At 37.9% G+C, this 27,438-nt stretch overlaps 3 protein-coding genes across 4 annotated transcripts in view; 2 read left to right on the top strand and 1 right to left on the bottom strand.

Annotated features, from left to right (window-relative positions):
- LOC126369345 (uncharacterized) overlaps positions 1–2,307 on the top strand; it is a 33,183-nt gene extending 30,876 nt beyond the window's left edge. For both annotated transcript variants that reach the window (XM_050013697.1, XM_050013696.1), the window contains exon 7: positions 1,971–2,307. In XM_050013697.1, the coding sequence (XP_049869654.1) occupies positions 1,971–1,976 (6 nt within the window). In that variant the 3' untranslated portion in view covers positions 1,977–2,307. The remainder of the gene's footprint in view (positions 1–1,970) is intronic.
- A 5,193-nt stretch (positions 2,308–7,500) lies between these two features.
- On the bottom strand, positions 7,501–14,464 carry LOC126369347 (CDGSH iron-sulfur domain-containing protein 2 homolog). The gene is made up of 3 exons (XM_050013701.1): positions 14,258–14,464; positions 12,489–12,691; positions 7,501–8,280 (listed from the first exon to the last, which is right to left on the bottom strand). Exons 1-3 carry the CDS (start codon positions 14,352–14,354, stop codon positions 8,188–8,190), a joined length of 393 nt encoding a protein of 130 aa, XP_049869658.1. The 5' UTR covers positions 14,355–14,464; the 3' UTR covers positions 7,501–8,187.
- A 314-nt stretch (positions 14,465–14,778) lies between these two features.
- The window catches only part of LOC126369339 (PH and SEC7 domain-containing protein-like), a gene marked incomplete at its 3' end in the record, with an annotated part of 68,116 nt that continues 55,456 nt past the window's right edge, over positions 14,779–27,438 (top strand). Inside the window, 1 exon segment of the mRNA XM_050013689.1 lies at positions 14,779–15,159. Within this exon segment, the coding sequence (XP_049869646.1) occupies positions 15,025–15,159 (135 nt within the window).

Genomic DNA, 27,438 nt, shown 5'->3' with positions numbered 1-27,438 from the left:
ACACGCATGTTATGTCACACGCACGCTACCTCATACGCACGCTACGTCTCACGCATGCTACCTCACACGAACGCTACCTCACACGCATGTTATCTCACACGCACGCTACCTCACACGCACGCTACGTCTCACGCATGCTACCTCACACGAACGCTACCTCACACGCATGTTATCTCACACGCACGCTACCTCACACGCACGCTACGTCTCACGCATGCTACCTCACACGAACGCTACCTCACACGCATGTTATCTCACACGCACGCTACCTCACACGCACGCTACGTCTCACGCATGCTACCTCACACGAACGCTACCTCACACGCATGCTATCTCACACGCACGCTACCTCACACGCACGCTACGTCTCACGCATGCTACCTCACACGAACGCTACCTCACACGCATGCTATCTCACACGCACGCTACCTCACACGCACGCTACGTCTCACGCATGCTACCTCACACGAACGCTACCTCACACGCATGCTACCTCACACGAACGCTACCTCACACGCATGCTATCTCACACGCACGCTATTCACACAAACAGTATTCATGCAGGCTACACCTACACACGCACATGTCATGCATATCATGCTTATTTCTTTCTTGACGTAACTGATTTTAGATTTGCCGCAAATAGCATTAACTATGTGTACATTAGTATCTTAATTAAAACCGGGCTCTTATTCTTACCACCCTAAATCAGGGATAACTATGAGACACTTTTAGTTTATCACAGTATTAGAAATGTGCAGCTAACAATACGTAGGGGGAGTGGCCATATGGGCCTTATAATTTCCCACATTGACAGACAATGGTGCGTTGCTAATCATTAATTTGTAGTCTACTTAAATTATAGTGACTAATGACAGTATTATATGATCTGTGCTAATGACGAACAGGCACATTGTTTTGTGGTACCTACTTATTAGCTTTTGGTTCTTGGTATAGCGGAAAATGCCGTTTTTAAAGTTCAGAACGTGACAGTAAATACAATTCTATCTGTAACGGAATTGTGTAGAATTAAAAATAATAATAACAAAGAAGGTAGGACGTATAGGGATAAAGTAGGTATACATAAAGGTTCAATACGATCTACTCTGAACCGGCGTGCGTGTATGAAGCGATTGATGAATGTGGAGGAAGCAAGAGAAGTGTGTCAGGATCGAAGCAAATGGAATTCTATAGTCTCTGCTTACCCCGGTGGGAAATAGGCGTGAGTTTATGTATGTATGTATGTACATAAAGGTATGCATGAAGGTCGAACCTTGAATATAGTTCACCTTCTATTTACATACATAACATAAACTGCCTATATATATCCCACTGCTGGGCACAGGCTCCTCAATCAACCGGAGGGGGCATGGAACACACTCCACCACGCTGCTCTACTGCGGGTTGGTAAAGGTGTTTTTTACGGCTAATAGCCGGGACCAACGGCTTCCTGTGCCCTCCGAAGCATGGAATCATCTTACTTTTTCAGACAATCAGCAGATTCAAGCCTGCAATGTCCTTACCAAACAAATGACAGTCTCACAAAGTGACTTCGACAGTGTCCTCATAGGGAATCAAACCCGAACCTCTAGATCGTAACCCCAACGCTCTAACTACTAGACCACGGAGGCTGTCATACACCTACTATTCACCTATGTATATTTTAAAAACTTACATAGGTTTTCCTAGAAAATAGGTGACCGAAGGCTTCATAGCAGGCTTTTCTATCTAGTAACTTAAGTCGGATAGATTTACCTTTGAGTACCCCAATAGGGATATAGTCGTGAACTTATGTATGCTTATGTTAACTAAGGTCTAAAAATTAGGTTAAGAAATAAAAAATAAGGGCGGAAGGCAAGAGGGAAACCGCTGTTTCTCCCTAAGAAGTAGCATGGAGAGGGCTGCACCGACAAGAGCGTGGCTCTTAATTAGTGATGAATAAAAAAATAATACATTTTTGTCTGTTTCAGATGTGAAAATCTAACGGAGCGAATAAGATGGATTCATACTGAAGAACGGAGCACAATTATCCGAGTCATAACTAAATAAGATGTTGTAAATAATGTGTTATTTATAGTATTAAGGTGAATTAGTGGTAAACACTACTGGGCGCCATTGAGCTCAGAGCTGCTAAGGTTTATTCCACCTCACAACCCACACGATAGAAGACTACTGGGCACATGCCTCCCTCAATCGCAGGTTCGATCCCAGCTCGGGCCTAAACCAATTTGTTTTCGAATTCATGTTTAGATAAATAATTATCATGTGCTCAGCGGTGAAGAAAAACATCGTGAGGACACCTACATAACATAACATAAACAACCTATATACGTCCCATTGCTGGGCACAAGCCTCCTTTCAATCAACCGGAGGGGGTATGGAAAATACTCCACCACGCTGCTCCACTGCGGGTTGGTGGAGGTGTTTTTACGGCTAATAGCCGGGACCAACGGGTTAACGTGTCCTCCGAAGCACGGAAGACACCTACATTCCCGAGAACTGCGTTTCGGAGGTACGTGACTTAACCGTATTGGGCTGGTTTTCCCTTCGTGGGTTGGAAGACCAGACAAGCAGTAGCTTCTGTATAAAACCGGACCTGTCAAATCTTCAGGTTAGGTAAGCGGACCTCGTGAAAACGGGATAACCTAAGTTTAAAACTGAATACTGAAGACCATCTATTTAAAAGCTACTATTTAGTTTTATGAAAGTTATGCCTTCGTCTTGTCGTACATAAAATGTGTGTGTGTGTATGTGGCCCGATTCCTGCAGACACGTCCTAATTTTATTTTAAGTTATACCTGTCATTTTCTTATTCCCCGAATAGAAAACGGACGGATTATTGACAACTGTTAATTTTAAAATGAAGGAATAACCCGGACAAATGAAATAGGCATCTCGCTCATGTGTGCTGTCAACTTAATTCCGTCGGGTTATTGGCCAATATAAAATTTTGGAAGGGTTTTTTAAATTTCTGCCGTGTGTTCCATAAATTTTATGCCTGTTGATAACCCGTTCATTTTCGGCGGAAAAGAAAATAATAGGTATAAATTAAAATAAACTTAGATGGTGTGTACGGTCGCGAGCATTAATATGTATACACTTTGGTACCAAGTCACATTAACTTTTTTGACAAATTGAACTGTAAGTCTCACTAAATGTCAAATATGTTAGTGCGACAAAGTCCTAAAGTCGGTACATTATATAGCTCATGACTGTACTGGTATCGGCACCATTATACTTAATTTTACTTCTATCTAGCTAGACAGAAAGACTGAAATTAAAGAAAATTATTAAAGGAGCTGTCAGTTCCTGTTTTAGCACTACCTACTTATTTGCATCAATATGTATCTACTGAGAATTATTGAGGACAGAAGAGGCAAGATGATTGGACACCTAATAAGACACGACGAATTCATTAAAAACATCATAGAAGGAAAGCTAGAAGGAAAGAGAGGAAGGGGAAGACCAAGAAGAGCTTACATGGAACAGATTAAAGAAAAGGTTAACGTCGTGTCTTATAGGGAAGTCAAGGAATTGGCCTTTGATAGACTGGAATGGAAAATGCTACACCGACAAGAGCGTGGCTCTTAAATTGATGATGATGATGTATCTACTAGTAACTGTAAGGTCATACGAATACCTATAGAAGGAAAAACACCAAAAGGACCCTAGAACGCTCCCCACCCACACAGAGGGGATACCGCAACCGTCGCGAGCCGGAGTTTGTAATGGCTCCACACACAACGCGGTGGACCAGTAGGTTGTAAAACCGTCGATTTTACCGCACGAAGGAGTCATGCAAGTTTTTGCGGCCGTCAGCATTAAGTGTAGGGGCCTTACGAAAATCCGTCGCTCCACAGCTGAGACAAAGTCGAAACATGTCCCGAACGATTCTGGTGACGCCTCAGTGTGGGTACTGGTTAAATAAAATGATTTGATTTTGTTTGTCCTTTCGAGGTACCTACTCCCATCATCATAGGGCTCTACATCTTGATCAGATAATTTATTCAGCGTTTCTATGGCAACCTCTTGTTCGCGGTACAGAGCCCTAAAAATACGAAACTGAACCAGGTGAACAACAAATAATCTAATAGGTACAGTCATGAGCAATATAATGTACCCACTTTAGGACTCTGTCGCACTAACATATTTGACATTTAGTGAGTCTTACAGCTCAATTTGTCAAAAAAGTTTATGTGACATGGTACCAAAGTGTATACATATTAATGCTCGTGACCGTACTTACCTATATTCTAGTAAACTATTTAGACGCGGCCGAAACGTCTGGAAAAGCAAATTAATAAGGTACTATAAATGTTTTTAGATCACAGGTTCCAATTCAGCACAGGCCTAAACCAATGATTATCGAATTTGTTTTCGAATTCATGTTTGGATCATAAATGATTATCACGTGCTCAGCGGTGAAGGAAAACATTGTGAGGAAACCCGTATTCCCGAGAAATGCTTTTTCGGAGGTATGTGACCTAACCTATATTGGGTAAGTTTTCCCTTCGCGGGTTGGAAGGTCAGACAGGCAGTTGCTTCTGTAAAAAACCGGACCTGTCAAATCTTCAGGTTAGATAAGCTAAACTGTGAAAAACGGGATAAAGCTGAATGATGATATAAATGTTTTTACCGTATTTAACATTTAATTTTAATCACTATAATCACGTATCGACCCGATAAAAACAGTTTACTTTGTAGATATAAAGCATAAGGAACAATATAATAAAGTACTGTTTCTTTAAAAGCAAGAAAGTACCTATTTTCTAAGTACTTAGTTGATATTTACCTTATGAACAATGAGATAGTGTTTGTATAAGAAAAGTATTGTATTAGTGTGCCAGGTGTGTCGTGTGACTAAATATTAGTGCCATAAGATGAGTTGGATTCGCAATATCAATGTTAGTCATCAGCAAATACCTACTGTTTGCAAGCAAAATGTAGGCACTGCTTGATTTCCTTATAAAATTCATCTCATTTTATTAAAACCTACTTATCAATCAATCAATAATTCTCTATTGCACAAAAACAAACACAGGACACGTTATTGCTAAACAACAATTTCTGCCAGACAACCTTAGGGTGAAAGAAGTTTATGCATAGGAGCGCGGGATGGTGCAATACAATAAAATGAAAAATAAAGTTACTTATAAGAAATAGGAAAAATAATCACATACTCTAATCACATACTCTAAATATACATATCATAAATATTTATCCTGTTTTTTTTTTTGACGTGACTTATTGTAGATTTGCCGCAGATGGCATTATTAACTACTTAGCCGGAGTATATACGAGTATATTCAAAACAAGAAATTCTCTAAGAATTTATATGAAAACGTACACTTCCTCTCTTCTCTTCAACGTTGCTGTGCCCTACAGGGTCCATGTTATAGTTTCTATGCTATGTAACACCCCATTGTACTACATGGGTTGCAATAAATAATTGAGAATTGAATTGAATTGACGTCATAGAAAACATGATAAAATATCGAAGTAGGTACTTGTAGCGATTTACTAAATAGAACAAAGAAAAATATACTTACAGTCGAATTGAGAACCTCCTCCTTTTTTGAAGTCGGTAAAAATGTTTCTAAACTATTTTTGACCTAGCAAACTGGTACACATGTAAAACAACTTACCTATTATTGTAACCACGTAATACTTATAACATAAACAGTCTCTTCTGAATAAACTGAACCTGGTATGGACCATACTCCACCACGCTGCTCCATCCGAACTTTGTCCGACTTAGCATAACGATTACTGACATGTGTCAATAAAAAAAATATTTCTCCAGTGTTTTACAATAACTCACTTGATTTTATCCTATTTGTGATTGCTATTTTTCTTGTGTTTTTGTGCCATAAAGAATTATTTTATTGTATTGTAAATTGTGGAACTCCCAATAAGCAATTTGATGTGGTCGTGTCGAGAGTGGCCACGCAGCTCCCGAGAGTTACAATTTAAACAATTTGAGTTAAAAATGTTAATTTTACGTGCCTCTTAAGCACGGAACTCAAACCTATAATACTTTATTATTTATTTATTTAGGTACACATACAGCAATACATATTAAACTTTTACAGACAGCATTATAAAAAGAATAACTTGGTATTATGCTTGCCAATTACTAGCGTACACAGCATTTACCGTAAATGAAAACAATCTATAAAAATAATAAACTATAAATGTATGTATTTATATTAAGGATATTAACACATTTTTTTATAAACAATACTATTATATTTTATGTAAAACCATAGATGTCAGTGTCCGAATATGATAGATTATAGTATATAGCTATACTGAAGTGATTGAAGTTAAGTTTAAGGATTGAATCCATTGAACCACAATTTCCACTACTTCTATCCTTTAATATCACTCAAAGAGTCAAAAGCGTCATTTGCTTGAGCAGGATAACGCGACAGCATACGGCGCAATCAAAATTAAAAAACAAATCAAAAATATTTATTCTTCAAAATTGCCTTACGCTTTTTTTTTCAAAATTTAAATACATATTATGTAACTAGCTGAAAAACTACTACCACATCGGAAGCTGTATCGCTGAGGGAAAGACGTGGCCAGAAAACCTCCCAGGACAGGGCCCTACTCCTACTGTTTCATTGTTGTTTTCCGTTCTTTTTTTAAGTCCAGTTTGTATTAGATATAAACTTAAATACAATGGTATTCCAATTGCAGACGGTGGAAAGAAAGTGAAAAATAAAGAGAGTTTATGTGACTGTTTTACAGAAATAGTGTTTCGGGCGGTCGCACTCCCTCTATCTCGTTCTAGCAAATGGCGGATCTAAATGGAAGAAAAGGATAGAAGCATAGGAAAGCCCAGTTGTAGTACAACACTAATATGATTTTTATAATTTTAGCGGGCTTAGCACCGTAAGCACGCCACTCTTTCTCGCCGCGACAGAGATCATCTGTCACTTTCTGTGCAGTACTGTGAGAGAGCGACGGGTGACGTATGTCGAGGTGAGAAAGAGTCGCGCGCTTACGGTGCTAAGCCCGCATTTATGATTTCAACATAATATAAATAAATAAGTTTATTGCATGAATTTAGGTTTATTTAAGTGAAGACTGTGATTAGGTGTATGAATGTTTGTGTTTTATCTATGTATGTTAAAATAGTATTATTTCACTAAGTCCAATGTGGAAATCGAATGTCGATTAAGTCAATAAAATAAGGTTTTATTATTTTAAGCTCTTTTATTTTATTTATAACAAGTTTTGAAATAACAATCCATGATTATATTATTATGCTTATCTATGGTAAAAGTTAAGAAATAAAATTGATTTGATCAATTTAAAATCATACAAGTTGAGTTAAAATATAATAGTAAGTTAAAAAATAAACGTTTCAAAAACTGAAAATGCAGACAAATGTGAACATGTTTCAATCACATTTTACCTTTAAAAATTGCTTGAAAAAATTGAGCTTAAAAAATTGCATCGTTAAGTAAATTACGTATCAAAAGATACTGATTTTTTTTACAAAAAAAGTAATTAACTTTTATTCTATAGTGATAGATCACATGCAATATCACTGTACCGGGTGCCGATTCTGTAAACAACATCGCTATTTGACCGGAGTCGGGCCGGTATGGCATTAAGTAGGTTCTTATTAATTACAATTAAGAACTTAATAATTATAATTGTTCTTGGCAAGAAATGCTTCCCACTGCTTCAAAGTTAGTATCGTCTTATGTTAGTTATTTAATTGGTAGTTATTCAATTTTCTATCGTGTATAGATTGTAAGGTCAATGACCGATTTCACCACCCCTGAATAATAAAAGAAGACTTGGTAATAATAATCCGCTTCTCACAATTTAGATTTCGACTGATTTGGTTGGTACCGACTGGAGTAGTACTTAACAACAGTTCTTATAGTGCATTTAAATAGTTATAGTTACATAAAGTACCTACTATACTATAATATACACATACGTACCAAAATTACACGTGGACCGCGTAATAGTACCAAAATTACGGATAGGCCGCATGACAGTACCAGAATTACGCGTAGGCCGCATGACAGTACCAGAATTACGCGTAGGCCGCGTGACTGTACCAAAATGACCCGTACCACCCGACATAGTACCAGGGCAGCAGAAAGTACCAGCCGTCATAGCAAGTGCTCCGTATAGCGATGTTATCGGCGCGTGCGTCGTTTACTTCTTCTCCTTGTGCCTGACGACGATGGGACCGACATTGTCGCCCGTGTCCTTGTTGTGTTGCCCGTGCGCACCGTCGCAGTACGGCCACTGTAATAGAAAAAAGGGCAAATAATTTTAAAAAAAGAGTAATTAATCACGTAGAAGATAGAAGAGGGAAACAAGAGATGTCAAGAGAAGTTTGCTTTGCAGTGGGTGATTTTATGGGGCTTTTTTGGGGATGCCTAAATTGTGGTTAGGAGTATCATATCGGCGACAGCATCCGACCACAACTGCCGGCGACAGGCGACAACACTGGTCTCCATAGATTTCTATGACAGTTAATATTTTTCTTAACACACTTCGAACCCACAATGGTAAGTACAAATTACAGCTACTTTATCGGTATAGAATAAAGAATAATACTACGTATAGAACGGTAACTCTGCGCCCCGCACCCTTCGTATCGGCACCTCACCCCCTCTGGATCATACTTTTCCTCTATCCGGGTTGTAGCTGAAAATCAGCGAATTGCACGAAAGGGCAAATACTTGCGCTGAGCTATGACCGTTTTGCGCTGCTGCAGCCCACATACATACCTGGCGTGTTAAACATTTTGTATGTGGTGTGTATTGTAGCTGATTTGTATTGTATGCGTGTGTGACTGTAGACCAAATATTTCAATAGTGTTTTTGTTTTGGTAAAATGTTCTCGCGGCGTCCAGTGTAGCGACTCAGTTGGTTATACAGGGGGTGACTGAAAAGCAGCAGCAATGCTGAGGCTCCTCCTTTTCGGCCACAACTGATAATGTGTTACATGTAATTAGGTTTAAGCAATTTTGTAAAATATTTGTGGTTGAATAAACTTCTTTTATTATTATTATTATTATTATTATTTATCTTTAAGATTCTCAATATTTTTAAGAAATATTGGTGTACTAATGAAATACACGGGCCTAGGCCAAGTGTATTTCAGTTTCAATGTCTGGTTCTGTCAAAGTGTGGTCGACGTCTGTTGGAGTAGCGATAGGTATATTTGGCTGAATCTGTAAATTTGGAGGTTGAATGTCGGTTTGTAAAAATTTTCTAACAATTCTGCAGGTATTTAATATAACAGCTTTTTGCATTAAGGCATAAGAGAGTGGCGGCAAGGATAGCGTGCTTAAAGAGGTATGTATTTGGTGTGGTATGACACCTGTAGTGGACATAACAACAGGTACTATTGTGACCTTATTTTTATTATTATTATTATGAAATAAATTATTTATCTATCTACTTTAGTTTTAAACTGCTGTAAGCCACTAAATAGTAAGCGAGAGAGAGAGAGAGAGAGAGAGAGAGAGAAGAGAGAGAGAGAGTGCGAAGTGTGTCTCACTCGCACTTACGCGTTAGGTGGCACGTGGTCATCATCATCTCCCTAGCATTATCCCGTTTCCCACAGAGTAGGCTTACCTGGGGGTTAAAATGGCCACATCGAAGCAATTCATCTAAGAAAGCAATTTGCTATTTGACATTTGTTTGCATTGCGCACTTACTTTTATATGCACAGATGTCATCATCATCATCAATTTAAGAGCCACGCTCTTGTCGGTGCAGAATTTTCCATGCTACTTTTTTAGGAAAAAATAGGGCAGTGGTTTCCCTCTTGCCTTCCGCCCCGCAGTACTCTGTCTGACGCAAGTGGGATGGCGCCCAGAGTAGTCTATTACAAAGCCATACTAGGACTCCTGTCCTCCGCCTCTGAATAGTACTGACAAACAAAATGCACAAATGTCAAATTGCAATGTTGCTTTCTTAGATGAATTGCTTCGATGTGGACATTTTAACCCCCCTGACCTAAAGATTTGACAGGTCCGGTTTTTTACACACGAGATTGCCTGTCTGACCTTTCAACACGGTAAGAATGCGATTTTTGTATAGAGTATTTATTCCGATATTCAGACCCACTGATCATTAGAAGACATAAAATGCGTTTAAACAGAAATATAACTACTCTGGGAATCCAACTAGCGACCTTGACATACTAACAAGACGAATGAGGACAGAATAATTGATTACAATGTAATGTAATTAACGTACTTTCATGTTACGTGCCACAACGTAATGAATGGAATCGTGAATAGAACTTATAGCCACTGTAAAAAAGTACAGTCCATTGGTAGAACGAACGTATAGACAGATCGAAAAGTAACGAAAAACATTTCTTTTTCCTATTTAACTTATTTATGATTTTTAATCAAGAAAAACGTAATAATAAGTCCCAAATTTTATCACGTTTTTCTTTGACTTAACAGTGTGCTTTTTCATACAAATTCCATAGTAATTTCGTGTTTTGACGTTTAGTAAAAAGTAACTGATTTGACTAGTTGGAAACTATCCTAATTCACCTGATGTTATATGAGGTTCTATGAGGATTTTAGTACTATAGTTTCTGTACACAATATGGCAGTAACAGTGCAAACGCAATTCGCACAGCAATTCGCATCGTCATGTTTTTTGCTTAGTCATTTTGAGTTACTGTTACATGTTTTTATGGCGCTCAATTTGATCCGCTAGCGAGATATCTCCGGCAAGCAGGCAGGTAGCTAACAACCGAATTTTAACACGTGATTACTACTAACACAAGAATATTTTGAGATCCAATTTGATTCATTTCTGGAATGTCAATTCATTGGTGCCATTCGTAGGCGGTAACAGTGCCTCTACCAAACCTGTGAGATCGGGGTATTTGATGAACCTTACGGAAACAAATTATCAACGCTCATTCCTGAAATAACTATTGTGGGAATGGGCACCACAGTCCCTGAATCGTTTTCACTATAATTATATGCTAGGGATGATAAATAGCCAAAGGCGTTATATGCAGTAATATCCCGGAATATTCCTGAAGTCGGAATATTCCTGTAGTAAAAACTCTTTAATTGAAAGGACACTTTTCAAAAGGAGTCGTGTACTAGGTTAAGATAAATTGTGAAATTCTGATTACTAAATAAAGGCAGATCTAAAACAACCGAAAAACTTTTTTTTATTTATTTAACTTATTTATGAATTTTAATCAAGAAAATCGTAATAATAAGTCCGACATTATATCACGTTTTTCTATAACGTCACAGTGCGCTTTTCATACAAATTCCATAGTAATTTCGTGTTTTGACGTTTAGCAAAGAGTAACTGATTTTTCTAGTTTAAACTAGCCTATTGTTTCTTCTTGTAGGTACTCTGCTATCTGCCTAAAGGCTAGGTAGTAAAGCTCTGTTCACATAACTTTTGCTCCTTTTTACTCCCGCGTGTAATGTTTCCCAAGTGGGTACATTACCGGGAACAAAGCACATCACTGGTTTTAAGGCCAGCAGGGGAATACACGCGTAGCGTGGTGAGAAATAGACGCATAATCGTTGTTTTGCCATTGTGATAAGAGACAAAATAAGAAACATTGCGATAACAGCGCTTAGTTTTGATATAATGCTTACGACAACAACTCAAGGGCATGGTTCGATGTCATGACGTAACGACTACAAAATTACTACCGATGTAAGTAGGTACCTAATCATTTGTTATATAATGTACATTTTTACCTATTATTTTATTCGCACAAACAAAAATATTGGAGTATCGCTATATTTTCTACTATCTATCTATTCAGCCTGTATCCCACTGGGTATAGACCTCCTCTCTTTCACGCCATCCTTTCCGGTCCTCTGCAAGTCTCATGCACTGTTTAGGGCGTACCTCACAATGTCATCCGACCATCGGGCTGGTGGTCTACCTCGATACCGTATAACCCAACTCATTTCATAATCCATCGTCTATATTTAGTGCAAAAATAATTTATTCACTGATTAATTAGCAAGAAAACTTATTTGCGTATTATTGCAAATGCAACTGGTTTCCAAAAGTATGCAAAGACCTGATAAACACATCGACAACAGGGTCTCTAACACCATTATTCTATGATGTTATGTTAACTCGAAGCTTTTTGTTATTTTAAGTTGACATTTCCGTTCTCTATTTGAGGACTTTACTTATTAGAGTCGAGCATATCATACTGCTAACAAAGTAATACGAAAATAATGACTTTTTGCCTCACTAGAGTAAACTTAAGATAAGGTTGAGGCGCTAAGTCTAAGAATATCGATTTTGAGCTGACTTCGAAGTCTTCCTTAAGGTCGCTTCAACTGAGGACAGTGTAGAGGATGGTGCGAGTGCTTAGAATATGGGTGTAAGTGGCAGAGTCCAAAAAATCCTGCCGCCAGAACGTTCGTGCTACCTGCTATGTGGAGACCTTAAAAAGTCATAGAATACAGAGGATAAGTAACTCACATTTTTACTCCTCCAACACCGACAGAAGGAGGCTTTCTCAGTAATATCCTCGATGTCCACAAAGTCCACGACCTTGGGGATGTCCTTCCTGATGCTCGGGTTGACGGTGCCGTTCTCGCGAGCCTTCTTGATCGTCAGGTACGAGTAGTACGACACGCCGCCAATGACCGCTGTCGGGGGTATCAGGGCCAGCCAGTCGCGAACTGGAATCATTGATTAAACAGACTCAAAATTTCACTTCCCAAAACTTTTCCGAAAGTTTTCATTTTTACTTTTTTTTTTAAATACCTACATACAATGGAACGTACAACCCGCTCCTTTTTTGAAATTGGTTATAAAATCCGGTTTTATTAATCATACTTTATTAACACTTTCAAGGACAGAATGTCTAATGACGTTCCAATTCTAAGGTGTAATACTATCTATTATGAACCATCAATGACCCATGGTCTCCGCCCGTGAAAGGGTTAAAGATTTTCTGCAACAACAGTATTTAAAGAAAGATGACAATTGAATATGCTACTCATTTCCAGAGTAAGGATACAAAATATCTACATGTTTAAAACTCATCCATTTGGATATTTTTATTGTTATGTATTTTTATTGGATCAGTGAGATAATGAAGGCACTAGAGACGTCATGTTGTGTATAACACACAGTGTATAATACAGTATATGTGTATACTATTTAACACATATTTGATACTTATTAATTTGCGTCATACAATAATCAATAGAAATATGAATCTGTTTATTAAAGTATACAATGGTGCTAATTCCTGTAAACACCATCTAATTTTATTTTAAGTTATATCTGTCATTTTCTTATCCGTCGAAAAGGAAAGGGATGGGTAATCGACGTGCATAAAATTTATGGAACACGTCAATTTTAAGCACAATCTAAAACAACCGTCTAAAAATTTTACATTGGCCAATGACCCGACAGAATTATGTTGACAGCACACGTCAAACAGTTTGCATACCAGTGAGAAACCTTTTTGATTCGCCCAGGTTATTCATTCATTTACTCATTCTTCCTAAAATTAAGAGCTGTCAATCATCCGTCCCTTTCCTTTTCGGTGGATAAGAAAATGTCAGGTATAACTTAAAGTAAAATTAGGAGGTGTCTGCAGGAATCGGGGCCATTATGTATACAATATAGGAACAATACTTCTGTACAGTGTATACAATACTTCTGGGCCCCGTGATAAGTCAGCAGGCAGGGAGTTCACAAAATTGTTGAATATTGCTAAGTAATCTCTTATTTCATATGTCTTTCTTCTTCATAACTTTTGTTATTTCATCACAACATTGATAAATTTTGATAATGTATGATAAGAACATATCCTCTACCACAGAAATACCACCCATAGCACTTTATCAAATATATTTCTCTTCTATTTATTTAGGCTAGTATATTTATAGTACTATTCTCTGAGTTTAGATAAGATTATATTAGATTTCAACAAGATAATTAGATAGAGTAGCAGGTACAAGGTACAAACAAATTAATGAAAGTATGTCATTGAACATAGTCTGCAGGTACGTTTACGTATTATTTATTCGTAGCGTTTACGAGTGAATTATTAAATAAGACACGCGGTAAAGATAAATAACCCTTGTTTCTTCACCATACAACTTAAATTGGCTTAAAGTAGTAAAGATAATTTTATGAACATAATATATTAAAGAAAATCTAGAGTTCGGGGAAGTTTACACGTAATAAGGAAAAGTTTAGAGGTAATTAAGATACATAAAACTGATTTTTACCTCCAAGTCGAAACCAGCCACCGATGGAATCAGGAATAGGCAAGCCAGCCAAATAATTAGGAATAGTTTCTTTAACAAGTTGCGATACGACGTACATTTTGACTGATATTTAAGCCTAACGGAGTCCCTTGTTTTTGTTTCTTTTAGTAAATCTTGCAGTTACACAACGTTCTCCGACACTCTATACCAGGTCAATGACACTAATGACAGAACTGTCAAGGTTACTAAAAAAAAAAGTCAAATCGTTTTTAATGTTCTAAATCGGCTGTTATAAACGTCGTAGACAGAGCAACTAAACGTCAAAAATGTATATAGCTATCTCGCTTATACTAAATGATAATGTTAATTCACCGCTGCACAAGCGCGACTGCTGAAAGCGTCATCTGTTGATAAATTATTGAACTATTTAGCATAGGGAGCCTCCCATTCACACAATTCGACAACGCCATCTATTAGCACGTAGTAGCAATATTATCATACTTTCTATTCATTGACGAGTATGTGATCGCACCATAATCGCACCTTTCACTCTGACTCATTCTTTCCATTCAATACTACAGTTTTCATTCACTCAATCAATCAATTATTTTTTGTCTGTGCCTGTCTTCGCTTTGGTTGGGTGCGCTTGCTTTTCGTGCGTTGTAATTATGAATATTTTCGATATTTTAATTGAGTAATAATCGTTAACCGTAGTCCCTCATGTGGTTTTAAAGTGATACTAGTGAAATCCTTCGAAGGATGCTGTTCAATGCTGCTGTGCACTGAATATGGCTGACGAAAGACTAGTGGTCCTGAATCGTAGTGACAATTTGGGATTTGGATTCTCCTTGCTCGGCGAAGCCGGTTTGCCACATATTATATACGAGATCGAAGAAAACTCCCCGGCGGCTCGAAGTGGCGAGGTAAGTGCGAACATTCTACTTATGCTTTCTACTGAAATTCTGATCTTTCACTCGGAAAACGTCATGAGTGAGCGAGAATTTATCGTTAAGTTTATAGCAAAAGAAAACACGTAAAATGTAAATGATTCGCTGTGCCGAATGCGTTTATTGTTTATAGGCAGGCAGATTACGTCTATACAAAAGAAACTTTATTTCTATGCTTAATTGTGGCTATAAATGTTTACACGCCTTTCATGGTGCAGTAATGTAATCCACTTTACATGAAAACAGAGCTGACTCACTTGCATCGAAGTTGTTTTTCAATTGGACATTTACAATAAAACTAGTGTCTGCATTGTTACTTGTGTGTGCTATATTCAGCTAATTAGTTTCTTTCAACCTGATTGAATTTCTATTCTAAAATAATCCAAACTATAACATTTGACAACAAACAAACATCTTAACTTTCAAGAAAGCAAAAACATATAACTTTCAGACATTAAAAGAAATCTGTGGTTACTAAGTAGGTATAGTATATTAAAAAAAAATCTTCTTAAATAACTTTACACATGAAATTACAAAAACTTAAAAAAACATTTTTAAACACCAATAGAATATTAAAAAGTGGAAAGTGAAATGATTTGCAGCCAATTTCTACAGAATTCATCAGTTTTAATAGCACACTGGGGTGTGATAGCATAAAATTAATGTAATCTTAGCTTGTATCTATAAACAAGCATAATAATTACACATAATCCTCATAGCATAATGTAGATGAAGTAGAGATTGCTTGGAATTACTGAGTAAGCCTACTATGACTCATATTGGCTTGAATGTTGGTACCTATGTGTATGCTTTGGGTATAATGGGTGTTTCATACACAACACTAAAAGGGGCAGGCATCAATGTGTCCTACCATACTTTATAAATGTTTCACTGTATCAATTGAGTGTACCTTTTATCCTTTCCCCAAGGGGATAGATAAACAAGTTAAAAAAGTACTTTTTACCACATTTAAAAATATACCTACTATCTTTTGACTACTACATATTAGGTAGGTCCTTTTTTATTAGCTATAAATACAGATATAATACTTTTATTTATAAAGAGCAAATTCCATTATTCGGCAGTTGCATCTAGGTAGGTATCTCTGTGCCCATCTGCGAAGGCATCCCCCAATCTATATTTGCATATTGCCATTCTCCCGACCCGACTCTGACTAGGTATTACAGTTCAATCTAATGTTTATGAGAAAAATAGAAAAAGAAGGAGATAGTATGTAGGAACTCTTAGGACATCACTATGTTTCATACCTAACTATTGAATTAAAATAGTTGTCTTCTTATTAGATGTACCCACCTACTTTGTTTTTAGTTTGTAGGTAAGAATTTCACACAATTGGGTAGTGTCCTAGGTCAAAGATAAATTATGAAATTCTAATTATTAAATAAAGACAGATCTAAAGAGGACAAAAAACATTTTCTTTTTTCTATTTAACTTATTTATCAATTTTAATAAAGAAAAATGTAATAATAATTGCGACATTTTATAACGTTTTTCTATGATAACACAGGTTGCATTTTCATACAAATTCCATAGTAATTTCGTAAAAACGTTTAGTAAAAAGTAACTAATTTGACTAGTTAGAAACTAGGTACCCTATTATTTTCTTTTAGAACATATTTTTTTCATAATACATTTTCAGTTTTTGCATTTTTTATTTATCTATTATAAGGTATTAGAGCAATAAAAATAATGCTATTTGATGAAGAAGAACAACAAACTCATTATACATTATCACACCCATAATCTCTATGAGGGTGGAAAGGGCCGTAGTAAACAGCTTGTATCCACACTTGGTATTTTATTTAAAACAATACAACATACATTTTATTGTTTATTCCACAATGACATCACATCTGTTTCAGAGCATGATGCATTGCTGTTAATAGACAATTTTTGTTTGTTACTCTCATCACAATGAATTCTCTTAGTAACATTGTATTATGGTACATGGCTGTAAATTACTATAAATGATACTAAATTATACAATGTAACTTTACAATGTCTTATTTAAACTGTTGTCTGTTCAGAAGTGCATTTTTTACATCTGTGTTTTAGGAGAGTTTTCGAGTCTGTTACCTGTTTTGGACAGATTAGAAGTAAATAACAAACATTGAATGCATTCAGTTCCAATACCAATAGGGGATCATGTCCCAATCATAAGGGACTGTCTACATGGGTAATCGCCTATGTTGAATAAATCAGAATTGTCAAGATATTCACGCAATACATTAAATAGAAATATGTATAATTGTACGACAATTCGACTTATTTGTACATACATTGTTTTGTTGTGATCATGGCACTTGCAACAGTGTCGAAATATCTGGAGTCTCATATCCCTGCTTTAAACGCGGTAAGAACCCGTTATTTTGCGTTTTAATTATTTGTTCATTTTCTTCCTGTCAATTCTATTAAACAGAAACACGTCAGATTGCCAAATTGTGCCAAAATGCGACTAATTTGTCACATTTTGACTATATTGTCGCATTGTCAGTTTTATAAAACCAGGGTTTTTTTTCTTTTTATGTATCCTGCTCAATACAGTAATCTGTCATCATGGAAATTTAGCTGCTTTGATTTCTTCTGTGTTTGGTCTTCCTAGTGGTGAGAAATGGTCCACTGATCCGTCTCACTTTTCTACTGGATTAAACCAGGGATAACCTAGTAATTATAGTGTTCATCTTGAATTATATCCCTTTGCCATAAGTACTAAAACGGCTAATATAGCGATAACAAATTCTTATACTGCAAGAGTTCATCCACCTGTGTAAACAGAACACAATACTTGTTAACACTTAATTACCTCAGTGATATGATTGGTATGTCCTTGAAATGGCTGCATTACAATGACTACATTTTTGTGAGACAAATATTGGGTTACCTATTAATATATATATATATATATATATATATATATATATATATATATATATACATATATAGTAGTATATAGTAGTGTAGTGTGTATGTATATAGTAGTATATATAGTATAGTCCTCCTTGTAGTATCCGACAACAGCGACCTCAGTCTCTTCTCTCGTGCGCTCGAATGTGACTGGCGAAGCCAAACTTTGTTTGAAACACCCGGTCACGTTGGAGGCAGAAGAATAATAATTAAAAAATACATGAGACATAGTTGGTGAGGAGTGAGTGTATTATAAACACCTCTGCCTACCCCTTTTCGGATACAGACGTCATCATCTCCCTAGCATTATCCAGTTTTCCACAGGATCCACTTTCCTAACCGGAAGATTTGACAGGTCCGGTTTTTTACAGAAGCGACAGCCTGTCTTACCTTCCAACCCGCGAAGGGAAAACCAGCCCAATACAGGTTAGGTCACATACCTCCGAAAATGAATTTATCGGGAATGTGGGTTTCATTTATGATCCAAACATGAATTCGAAAACAAATTCGACAATCATTGGTTTAGGCCTGTGCTGGTTTCGAACCAGCGGCCTCAAAGTGAGAGGAAAGCGTTCTACCAACTGGGCTACCACGGCTTGTGGGATACAGACGTGATGATATGTTATGTTGGTATTGAAAAGCCTCTGTTTTAATTATAAACAAATGATGGAATCTTCGAATGAAATCTCAATCAATCTTCTTATCGTGTGGGTTGTGAGGTGGAATACCAACCTCATCAACCCTGTTGTCAGGGTTATTATTGAGCCGCCAAAGGACCCTGACATGACTCATATAATGACTACATACTTACATCAGTAGGGTAGTGAGCGGGACCAACGGGTTAACGTGCCTTCCGAAGCACGGATTATCTTACTTTCGGACAATCAGGTGATCAGCCTGTAATGTCCTAACCAAACTAGGGATCACACAGTGATTTTTGCAATAAAAATAAGAAATAAACAAAACAATTCAATAATACTTTCTGAGCATAATAAACGCTAGTTATAAATCTAAATTATCCTTGATAACTTGACACTGACGGGAACCTTAGATATGAACTGTTTTCTCGTTAAATCTATACTATAATGTTTATAATGTTATTAATATGAACTTAGCTATTAATAGGAATTACTGATCATAACTCTGGAATATTCTAACTAATTAATTATTAAGTTATAATTTGCTTTTGGTTACTAAAATAAGGCAACTTAATAACAGTTCTTATTGGGAAGGTCAGGGTTATAGGTATTCAGAAGATATGCCTAAAACATATTTTTTTAAATGTTGTTGCTTCTTTCCGATAAACAAACGATAAACTTCTACAAACCACAACCAACCAACCTTCAACCTTCTTTCTCCTTCTTTTTATGGCGATAGGCTGATCCCTTGTCACCATAAGGTTCATCCATCTTAGTACTTTGTATCAGTGGCTGCAAGTCGTCTTTGATTACTTGTGGCTTTGCCTACCCCATTAGGGGTTACGGGCGTGAGTTTATGTGCGTATGTAAACTTATACGAATTGGGTAGTTTCCTAGGTCAAAGATAAATTATGAAATTCTGATTACTAAATAAAGGCAGATATAAAATTGCCAAAAAAAAAAAATCTTTATAATTAGCTTATTTTTGAATTTTAATCAAGGAAAACGCAATAATAAATCCGACATTTTATCACGTTTTTGTGTTCACGTCTGCTTTTTCATATAAATTTCATAGTAATTTCGTGTTTTAACGTTTGATAAAAAGTAACTGATTTGACTAGTTGTTGTATATGAATTATGCTCACCTTTATAAACAATTATTTCTGACCCCGCATGCCTTAAGTAACCTTGTTTTTTTAACTTAACCCTCAATATGGCTTGTTCATTACCTTAATACTTCATTCAATTAAACTGAATATGTGCATAGCAGTAATTACATTATAAGTGTTAAAAGGCGTTAAGTTATGCCACACATTTTGCTACGTATGTGGTTGTTACCTTAAGGGTTTTATAAGTGAAATTAAAAATATGACAATTGTATAGAGATTTTTAAAACGACGACGACATCGACGAGGCCTAAGATGGAGCAAGCTTGCCCAGAAGGTGCCTGTTCACTCTGGCCTTGAAAGCACCCGGGTTATATGCATTCGGAAATACAGAAGACGGCAGAGAATTCCACTCCTTAGCAGTGCGCATAAGGACGGATGGTGCGAAGCGCTTTGTGCGAACAATTGGGATATCCTCCAAATAGGAATGGAACCCGTATGGAAGTCCGAAGATAAAAGAGGGATGGTGGAATGAGCTCGTGTAGATCGCGGGCACACTCCCCGAAGTCCAGTCTGTAGAATACCGACTATATGGTTGTATAATTTCGGATGGAGACCTTTAGTTACTGGGTTTCTCTTGCGCCATCTCCAAAATCTTCTCACGCATGATGGCGAATCCTTTCATTGGCATGTCAAGTCTCACTTGATATTGCCACCGTCATTACAAAGAAGGGTGGTTCTTCCCATCAGCATAGAATAAAGAGAAATACGTAGAACGAGGAGCTCGGTGACGCAGCGGTAAACGCGCTCGGTCTGCGATTGTTGAAGTTAAGCAACTTTCGCAAAGGCCGGTCATAGGATGGGTGACCACAAAAAAGTTTTCATCTCGAGCTCCTCCGTGCTTCGGAAGGCACGTTAAGCCGTTGGTCCCGGCTGCATTAGCAGTCGTTAATAACCACCAATTCGCACTGGGCCCGCGTGGTGGATTAAGGCCCGATCCTCCTATCCATCCCGTGCCCGTGCAGGGAAGGCCCGTGCCCCAGCAGTGGGGACGTCAATGGGCTGGTGATGATGACGTATAGAACGGTAACTTTCCGCCCCGCACCAATTCATACCGGGCGTCAACAGGTAAATCTACCTCACCCCCTCTCGGTTTTAAGTGCTTTAGTCTAATTGAAGTAAGATGGAGCACACACACACATGGCATACGATAAGAAAGAGATTTTTGTATAGAATGTCCGGAGTATGACTTCTTCTATCGTGTGGGTTGTGAGGTGGAGTACCAACCTCATCAACCCTGGTGTCAGGATCGCTATTGAGCTGCCAAAGGCCCCTGACATGGCTCATGTAACGACTACTTACTTACATAAGTAAGTAGTAACCGGGACCAACGGCTTAACGTGCCTTCCGAAGCACGGATAATCTCACTTTCAGATAATCAGGTGATCAGCCTGTAATGTCCTAATCAAACAAACCATAAAGTATTTTTTGTGATATGTCCCCACCGGGAATCGCACCCAGGACCTCCGGATCGTGAGTCCAATGCTCAACCACTGGACCACGGAAGTCGTCCTGAGTATATGATACCAGTTATTAAAGTTTTAGCCGGAATGAAATAATTGAAAGATATCGAGGATTATTTGAAGAAAATCCTTTTTAAAAAGGCGTTTTCACTGTAAGTCGATGATATAGGTGTACAGAGTACCACTCGCATATACCACTTGCGGTCAGCCGTTTCTGGTTTACCATGAGTGCACCCTTAATGTCAGCAGTGATAATAATGTGACATTACATAAATGGCCAGGCTAACTTGATAGCAATTTTCTTGTTTACCTACAATGAATAATGTGTTATACTGTTAATCATAGTTGCGTAAACAACTGTCCATTAATATTTCTTATATGCTTATCCGCAGATCTTTTAAGGTATTTACTTGGTTAAGCAGGTTAAAACTAGAAGCTCAAATGTAGGCGGCAGCACTGTTGAGTGTTCCCAAATTTTGTTAGTTCTCCGTACTGTCCAGCTGAAATTCGTAACGGCCTCCGTGGTCCAGTGGTTGAGCGCTGGGCTCACGATCCGGAGGTCCCAGTGGAGACATATTGAGGATTTTTACCCGATGTGCTGACACTCCCGTGCAATCCAGGATTACATGGGGGGCAGTTTCTTCTGCGTCCAGACAGCCTCTGCAAAGTGGGCTGTCCGTGATTCCTAAGTTAAATAGGTGCTTGTTGAGTGGGCAGTGACCCGTAATAGGTACTGCCCACTACTATTCGGAGGTCATTGCGGTTTAAGCGAAGAAGCAGTCGGCGAGTGAAGCTCTTGGATATCATAGGCATGATATCCTTCGACTGTCTGCATGTGGGCAGCTGTGCCCATCTGTCGTTGTGTAGTTGCTGGGTATGGTCCCGTACCCACGAGCGTAACTGATTGAAAGGTATCGGCAGGATTGGTTCGGGTCCATATACCCTGGTGGTGGGGAGCCGTATTCCTTATTCTACGCCTACGCGCCACAAAAAGTTAAGCTAAAAGTAAAAAAGGCGTGTTCGTGCGCCTCGAACAATAAATCATGATCAATGAAAGGGGTAGCCTGATTAGACTCCTGTTCCCCCTCGCACGCAAGGACCCTTGACTTGACTTAATCACCTAATTTGTCCTTTGCATGGTCGGAGACGGGAAAACTGAAAGGTTTTTGTTTTGGAGTAAAAGAAAAAAACTTAAGAAGCCCCCTCATTTTCCTTAAATATTTATTCAAGTTACAACAATATACTTATCCAAATGTTAGTAAACGGTTTATAAAACATATACAGCCTATATACGTCCCACTGTTGGCACAGACCTCCCCTCAATCAATCGGACAGGGTAAGGAGCCTACTCTACCACGCTGCGTCACTGCGGGTTGGTAGTAAACCATTCAATTAAAAATATTTATTTTCGTGTTGTGTCTGAAGAGACTTGTACAGGAAGCTGTACAAGTCCCATCTAGTTTTCCCACGATCACCCTCATCATCACATTGTCATCTGACAATCAGGCTGGTGCTCTGGGCAGAGAGATTGTGTCTTTTCTAATATGATGAACCTGCCGGGTCTGCATGACAACCGCGCCGCGCTCGCCGCGAATTATATTGAGCGCTTCGACCAATAAACGATAGGAATGCTATCTACGTTGATGGACGTCAAACGGCTGTTGGTCAAAGGCCTCGATATAATTCGTCGGTTATGACAACCAGAGTCTACTGAGGCCATAAACACGAAATCAGCGACAACTCCGCGGCGACATCGCAACATACACACTTGTCATTGTGTTCACTTCGCGCGTTGTCAATAGGTACATTAATCTAAGCATGTATCGCTGACTTTTGTCACCATAGGTTTACCAGCAGGGCTTAACACGTGATAGAATTATCGATCGATTCAATATTTTTTGTCGAAATCGATATGTTTGTTTTTTCCGTAACATGCGAGCCACGTGACTTTGTTTGTATTTTGACAGAACGACATGACTTATTTGGGTTTACATATTAGCACCGATTGACTAAACGACATAATAACATCGTTGGAATCGATAAAAATACCGTGACAAAATATTATCTCGTTGCGCATGTTCGATTTACAAGACACAACACGATTTACAAATTGGGACCCAAGATATCACTTAGAAATAAATTTAAAGAAATTAATATTTTAACTTTGGCATCACAATATATCTTTGAAAACTTAATATATGTAAAAAAACATATAGGATTATTTGCAAAAAATAGCGATCGGCACATTGTTAATACCAGGAACAAAAATAAACTTGCTTTACAAGTCAGTCGATTACATAAGATTACTAAATCTTTTAAGGGGCAATGTATACGTTTTTACAATAAGATTCCCATTGACATTCAGAATTTGCCTTTCAACTGTTTTAAGACAGTAGTTAAACAAAAACTTTACAAAAAAGGTTATTATAAAGTTAGTGATTATTTAGAAGATATGAATGCATGGGATTAACTGTCTGAGAACTGATATTAGGCAGCTAAATTACTCAATTGTATACCAATATTTTATGTTTTATGTTTATTTTTATTTTTTTAAAGAACGTCTAGGGCCCTGTGCCGAGGTTTTTCTTGCAGCTTCTTTTCCCCGGCTATACAGGTTGTGAGAAGCTGCAGTAGTTTTAGGCGGATGAGACGTTCGTTATGTAAAATTGACGATTCAAAGTGTAACTATGTTACCTACTGAATAAAGATATTTTTGAATTTGAATTTGAATTTGAATTTGTTAGCCCTACAGATCCATCTTAGGACTTCGCATCAAAGGTGCAAAGGTGGTGAGCAAACAGTCATCTGATCATTTGTATCTCTGCAGGGCTCTGCCTACCCCATTACGGATTACGGGCGAGTTCATGTACCTTTAAAATGTGCCAAGTTCATGTTTTTTTGATTGGTCTAATCTAATCGGGCATTTGTAGTCCCCATAATGTTTATTAAGTAAACACTAAAAGCTAATCTGATCAAACAGTTTTATGGCTTGAGATTACGCAGCTTAAACCGGCCTAAAAGGATAACAACCACTATTTGTATTCGGCACGCCCACCTTTTACAAAGTCATCCATCATAATAACTAGCACTTGCCTACGACTTTGTCGATGAAGGACCTTCCTTCTTATTTATTAAAAAAAAACATGCGGCTTAAAGATAATTATCCCCATGGTATAATCAGGTATGCTCAATCCTATGACAAGCCGCCATTGCTAGCTCATTGATGACGTAAGTGTTACCGCGAATTTTATTATTGAAAATTAAGTGAATTACTGACTAACGAGGAGCTCGGTGGCGCAGCGGTTAACGCGCTCGGTCTGCGATTGTTGAAGTAAAGCAACTTTCGCAAAGGCCGGTCATAGGATGGGTGACCACAAAAAAGTTTTCATCTCGAGCTCCTCCGTGCTTCGGAAGGCACGTTAAGCCGTTGGTCCCGGCTGCATTAGCAGTCGTTAATAACCATCAATCCGCACTGGGCCCGCGTGATGGTTTAAGGCCCGATCTCCCTATCCATCCATAGGGAAGGCCCGTGCCCCAGCAGTGGGGACGTTAATGGGCTGATGACGACGACTGACTAATGTATTTAATTGCTAATATTTGTCACGTATACAAAAATCATTAAAGCTGTACGTAAATCTTTTATTAAAAGTACAAAATTTCCTTGCTAAGTAAATTAAAAACATTGGACGTGGGTAATTTATTTTATACGAAATGGCAACACAGGGTCGTTTGACGTCGACTGGGCTAACTTTGAAAATGCTAGCTGTCAGTTTTGAGCATACCTAGTCTTCTTATACCATGATTGTCCCAAAACACCAGCAAGTCATAAGTCAGAACATAACACAGTAAGTTAGGTGTTTTGTTGATTTCGCAACCATAATTGCAATTAATTATTATTTATTACAATTGTTTATGTCAAAATGAAAATAAAAATGTAAAATCTTGACCCCCCATTGAACCCCATTGACCCGCTCTTGAGCTAGGAACACATCTCTACATAGATCGTATTCTAGCCCTAACTTTTAAATGTACTTTTAACTTTTAAACCTACTGCTAATGTCTAGCCTTAATGTACTGTGGTTTTTGGATCCCAATAAAAATTAATTAAATAAAAAATTACTCAATAAAATATTACAAATAAAGGCTTCTGATTTTGTTGTCTGCTGAACAGACAATATTTTAGGAGTCCAATACCAAGTGGCAAGCTATCTTCTGGTGACTTGTAGCTCTGTCTACTCCGCTAGAGATTACTGGCGTGAGTCGTCACTGTCTGTCTGACTGTCAGCAGTCAAGCAAAGTTGTGGGACTATATTTCATTGCTTAAATGAAAATTATACTTCTGAAATCTACATTCCCTCCCACACTTTGTAGAAAATGTTAGAAATTCCAAAGACTTGTCATAATAAGGCTTCAGTATTTGAAATGCAATTTCCCCACAAAGGTGGAACTATTTATAGCGAACCTTCTAACTTCTATTGCTTCTTAAATGTACGTTTCATTTTCTCTATTAAGTTCATTTCTTTGAGAAATGTATTTCTCTGTTATTTTATTACTCTGTTTTCACCTTTGACCTCTGATACGCGGAGCAAGGGAATGAATACCTTTGTATGGTTTTACTAACTTTCATACTTTAAAAAAACAATTAAAAAAACACCGACTTCGTAATCTAACATAGCATAACTTAGCATAGACCGATGGCCGCTGGGCGGAAAGGTTCTCGAATGGCGGCCACGTGTCGGACGACGCTGAGTGGGTAGGCCCGCTACAAGGTGGACCGACGATCTGGTGAAGGTCGCGGGAAGCCGCTGGGTGCGGGCAGCGCAGGACCGATCGTCGTGGAGATCCTTGGGGGAGGCCTATGCCAGCAGTGGGCGTCGTACGGCTGATAATGATGATGATGATAACTTAGCATTGCGCCTGTATCCACGGAGGGGTAGACAGAGGTGTAAATTGTAATTCTACACCCGCTTCTCGCCAGCTATGTTTAACTCCCATATAATAGGGAGCAAGCCTATTGCTATTAACCGGGCCCAAATCCTAGAAACCACGTGATATCAATTACCTACGACACAAACATGGATTCAAACTCATAAAGTCAAATTCAGTGATTTAGTGCAACGTTTACTGACGCCATACGTTTGTAGTTTTTTGAATTTGAACGTATACTGTTCAGCGAATGTGATGAACATATTACCTTATATAATATTTAATATTTTTCTTTTCACTTCTATAAATAAGTATACTGTAGCACATAAAGCGACTCTTTTATAAGTTATTTATAAAAGTGTCACAATATAATGGCGCGCTCCATAGACCACATTCCCGAAATACTTATATCTATTAATAAATCGTTTGCTAACAACAGACCTTGCACCCTTTGACCTAATTTGACGGACAGAGAAAGGACGTACGCGGCCTTAGCGACATCAGTGTGACATATCAAATATCCCACAGACCTAAATACCAAATTATTAGACGCGAGGAAAAGCAGGCGGCGCCGGTGACGTACTACAGAGCACAGTCGTCTCCACAGAGCACGGAACATTGCCCCGGCTCGTTTGCAAAGAGGTGGAAGTTCATAAAATAATCTTCATATCGTTTCGTCGACATGTCAGATTTTGTCAGCCCAGTATTTTGCCACCGGCATAGTATTCTCTGCAGCATTCATCAGTCCCCAATGCGATTTCAAGCGAACCAAGACATTAGATTAGTCATAGCCAAAGAGTAACACTCCAGTTCACTTTAGTCATAGTAATTAAAGTGCTTGACATTTCGAGTTTGATGTTGAGTGCCGGTCCCTAACTTTCTAGTCTTCTCTTGTAGTCGTTTATCTCGCCAACGCTGTTGTTACATTTTTTTATTGAGCTGCGACTAAATAAGTGACTATCGACTACGTGTACATAGCCGCCATTTGTCATGTACCCAGTTAGTCTTTTTGTAATTATTTCTTTTTATTTTGGTGCAATAAAGTATATTTGTATTTGTGGCAATAAATTTATTTTATTCTTATTCTTATTCTTCTTGTGTACATGTAAGTTAATTCTTGAGTGATAACTAGGAATA

The sequence above is a fragment of the Pectinophora gossypiella genome, chromosome 9 (genome assembly GCF_024362695.1).
Source record: "Pectinophora gossypiella chromosome 9, ilPecGoss1.1, whole genome shotgun sequence".
Lineage (NCBI taxonomy): Eukaryota > Metazoa > Arthropoda > Insecta > Lepidoptera > Gelechiidae > Pectinophora > Pectinophora gossypiella.
Note: the sequence above shows the minus strand (reverse complement) of the source record. Positions and strands in the feature narration are given on the sequence as shown.

Bases quoted from the DNA above. Each gene is read 5' to 3' on its own strand.
- LOC126369347 (XM_050013701.1), bottom strand. From the start codon at position 14,354: ATGTACGTCGTATCGCAACTTGTTAAAGAAACTATTCCTAATTATTTG. The intron at 12,692-14,257 runs GTAAAAATCAGT...CAATGATTCCAG, and splicing joins TGGCTGGTTTCGACTTGGAG to TTCGCGACTGGCTGGCCCTG. The intron at 8,281-12,488 runs GTGAGTTACTTA...TTTCTATTACAG, and splicing joins GGTGTTGGAGGAGTAAAAAT to TGGCCGTACTGCGACGGTGC.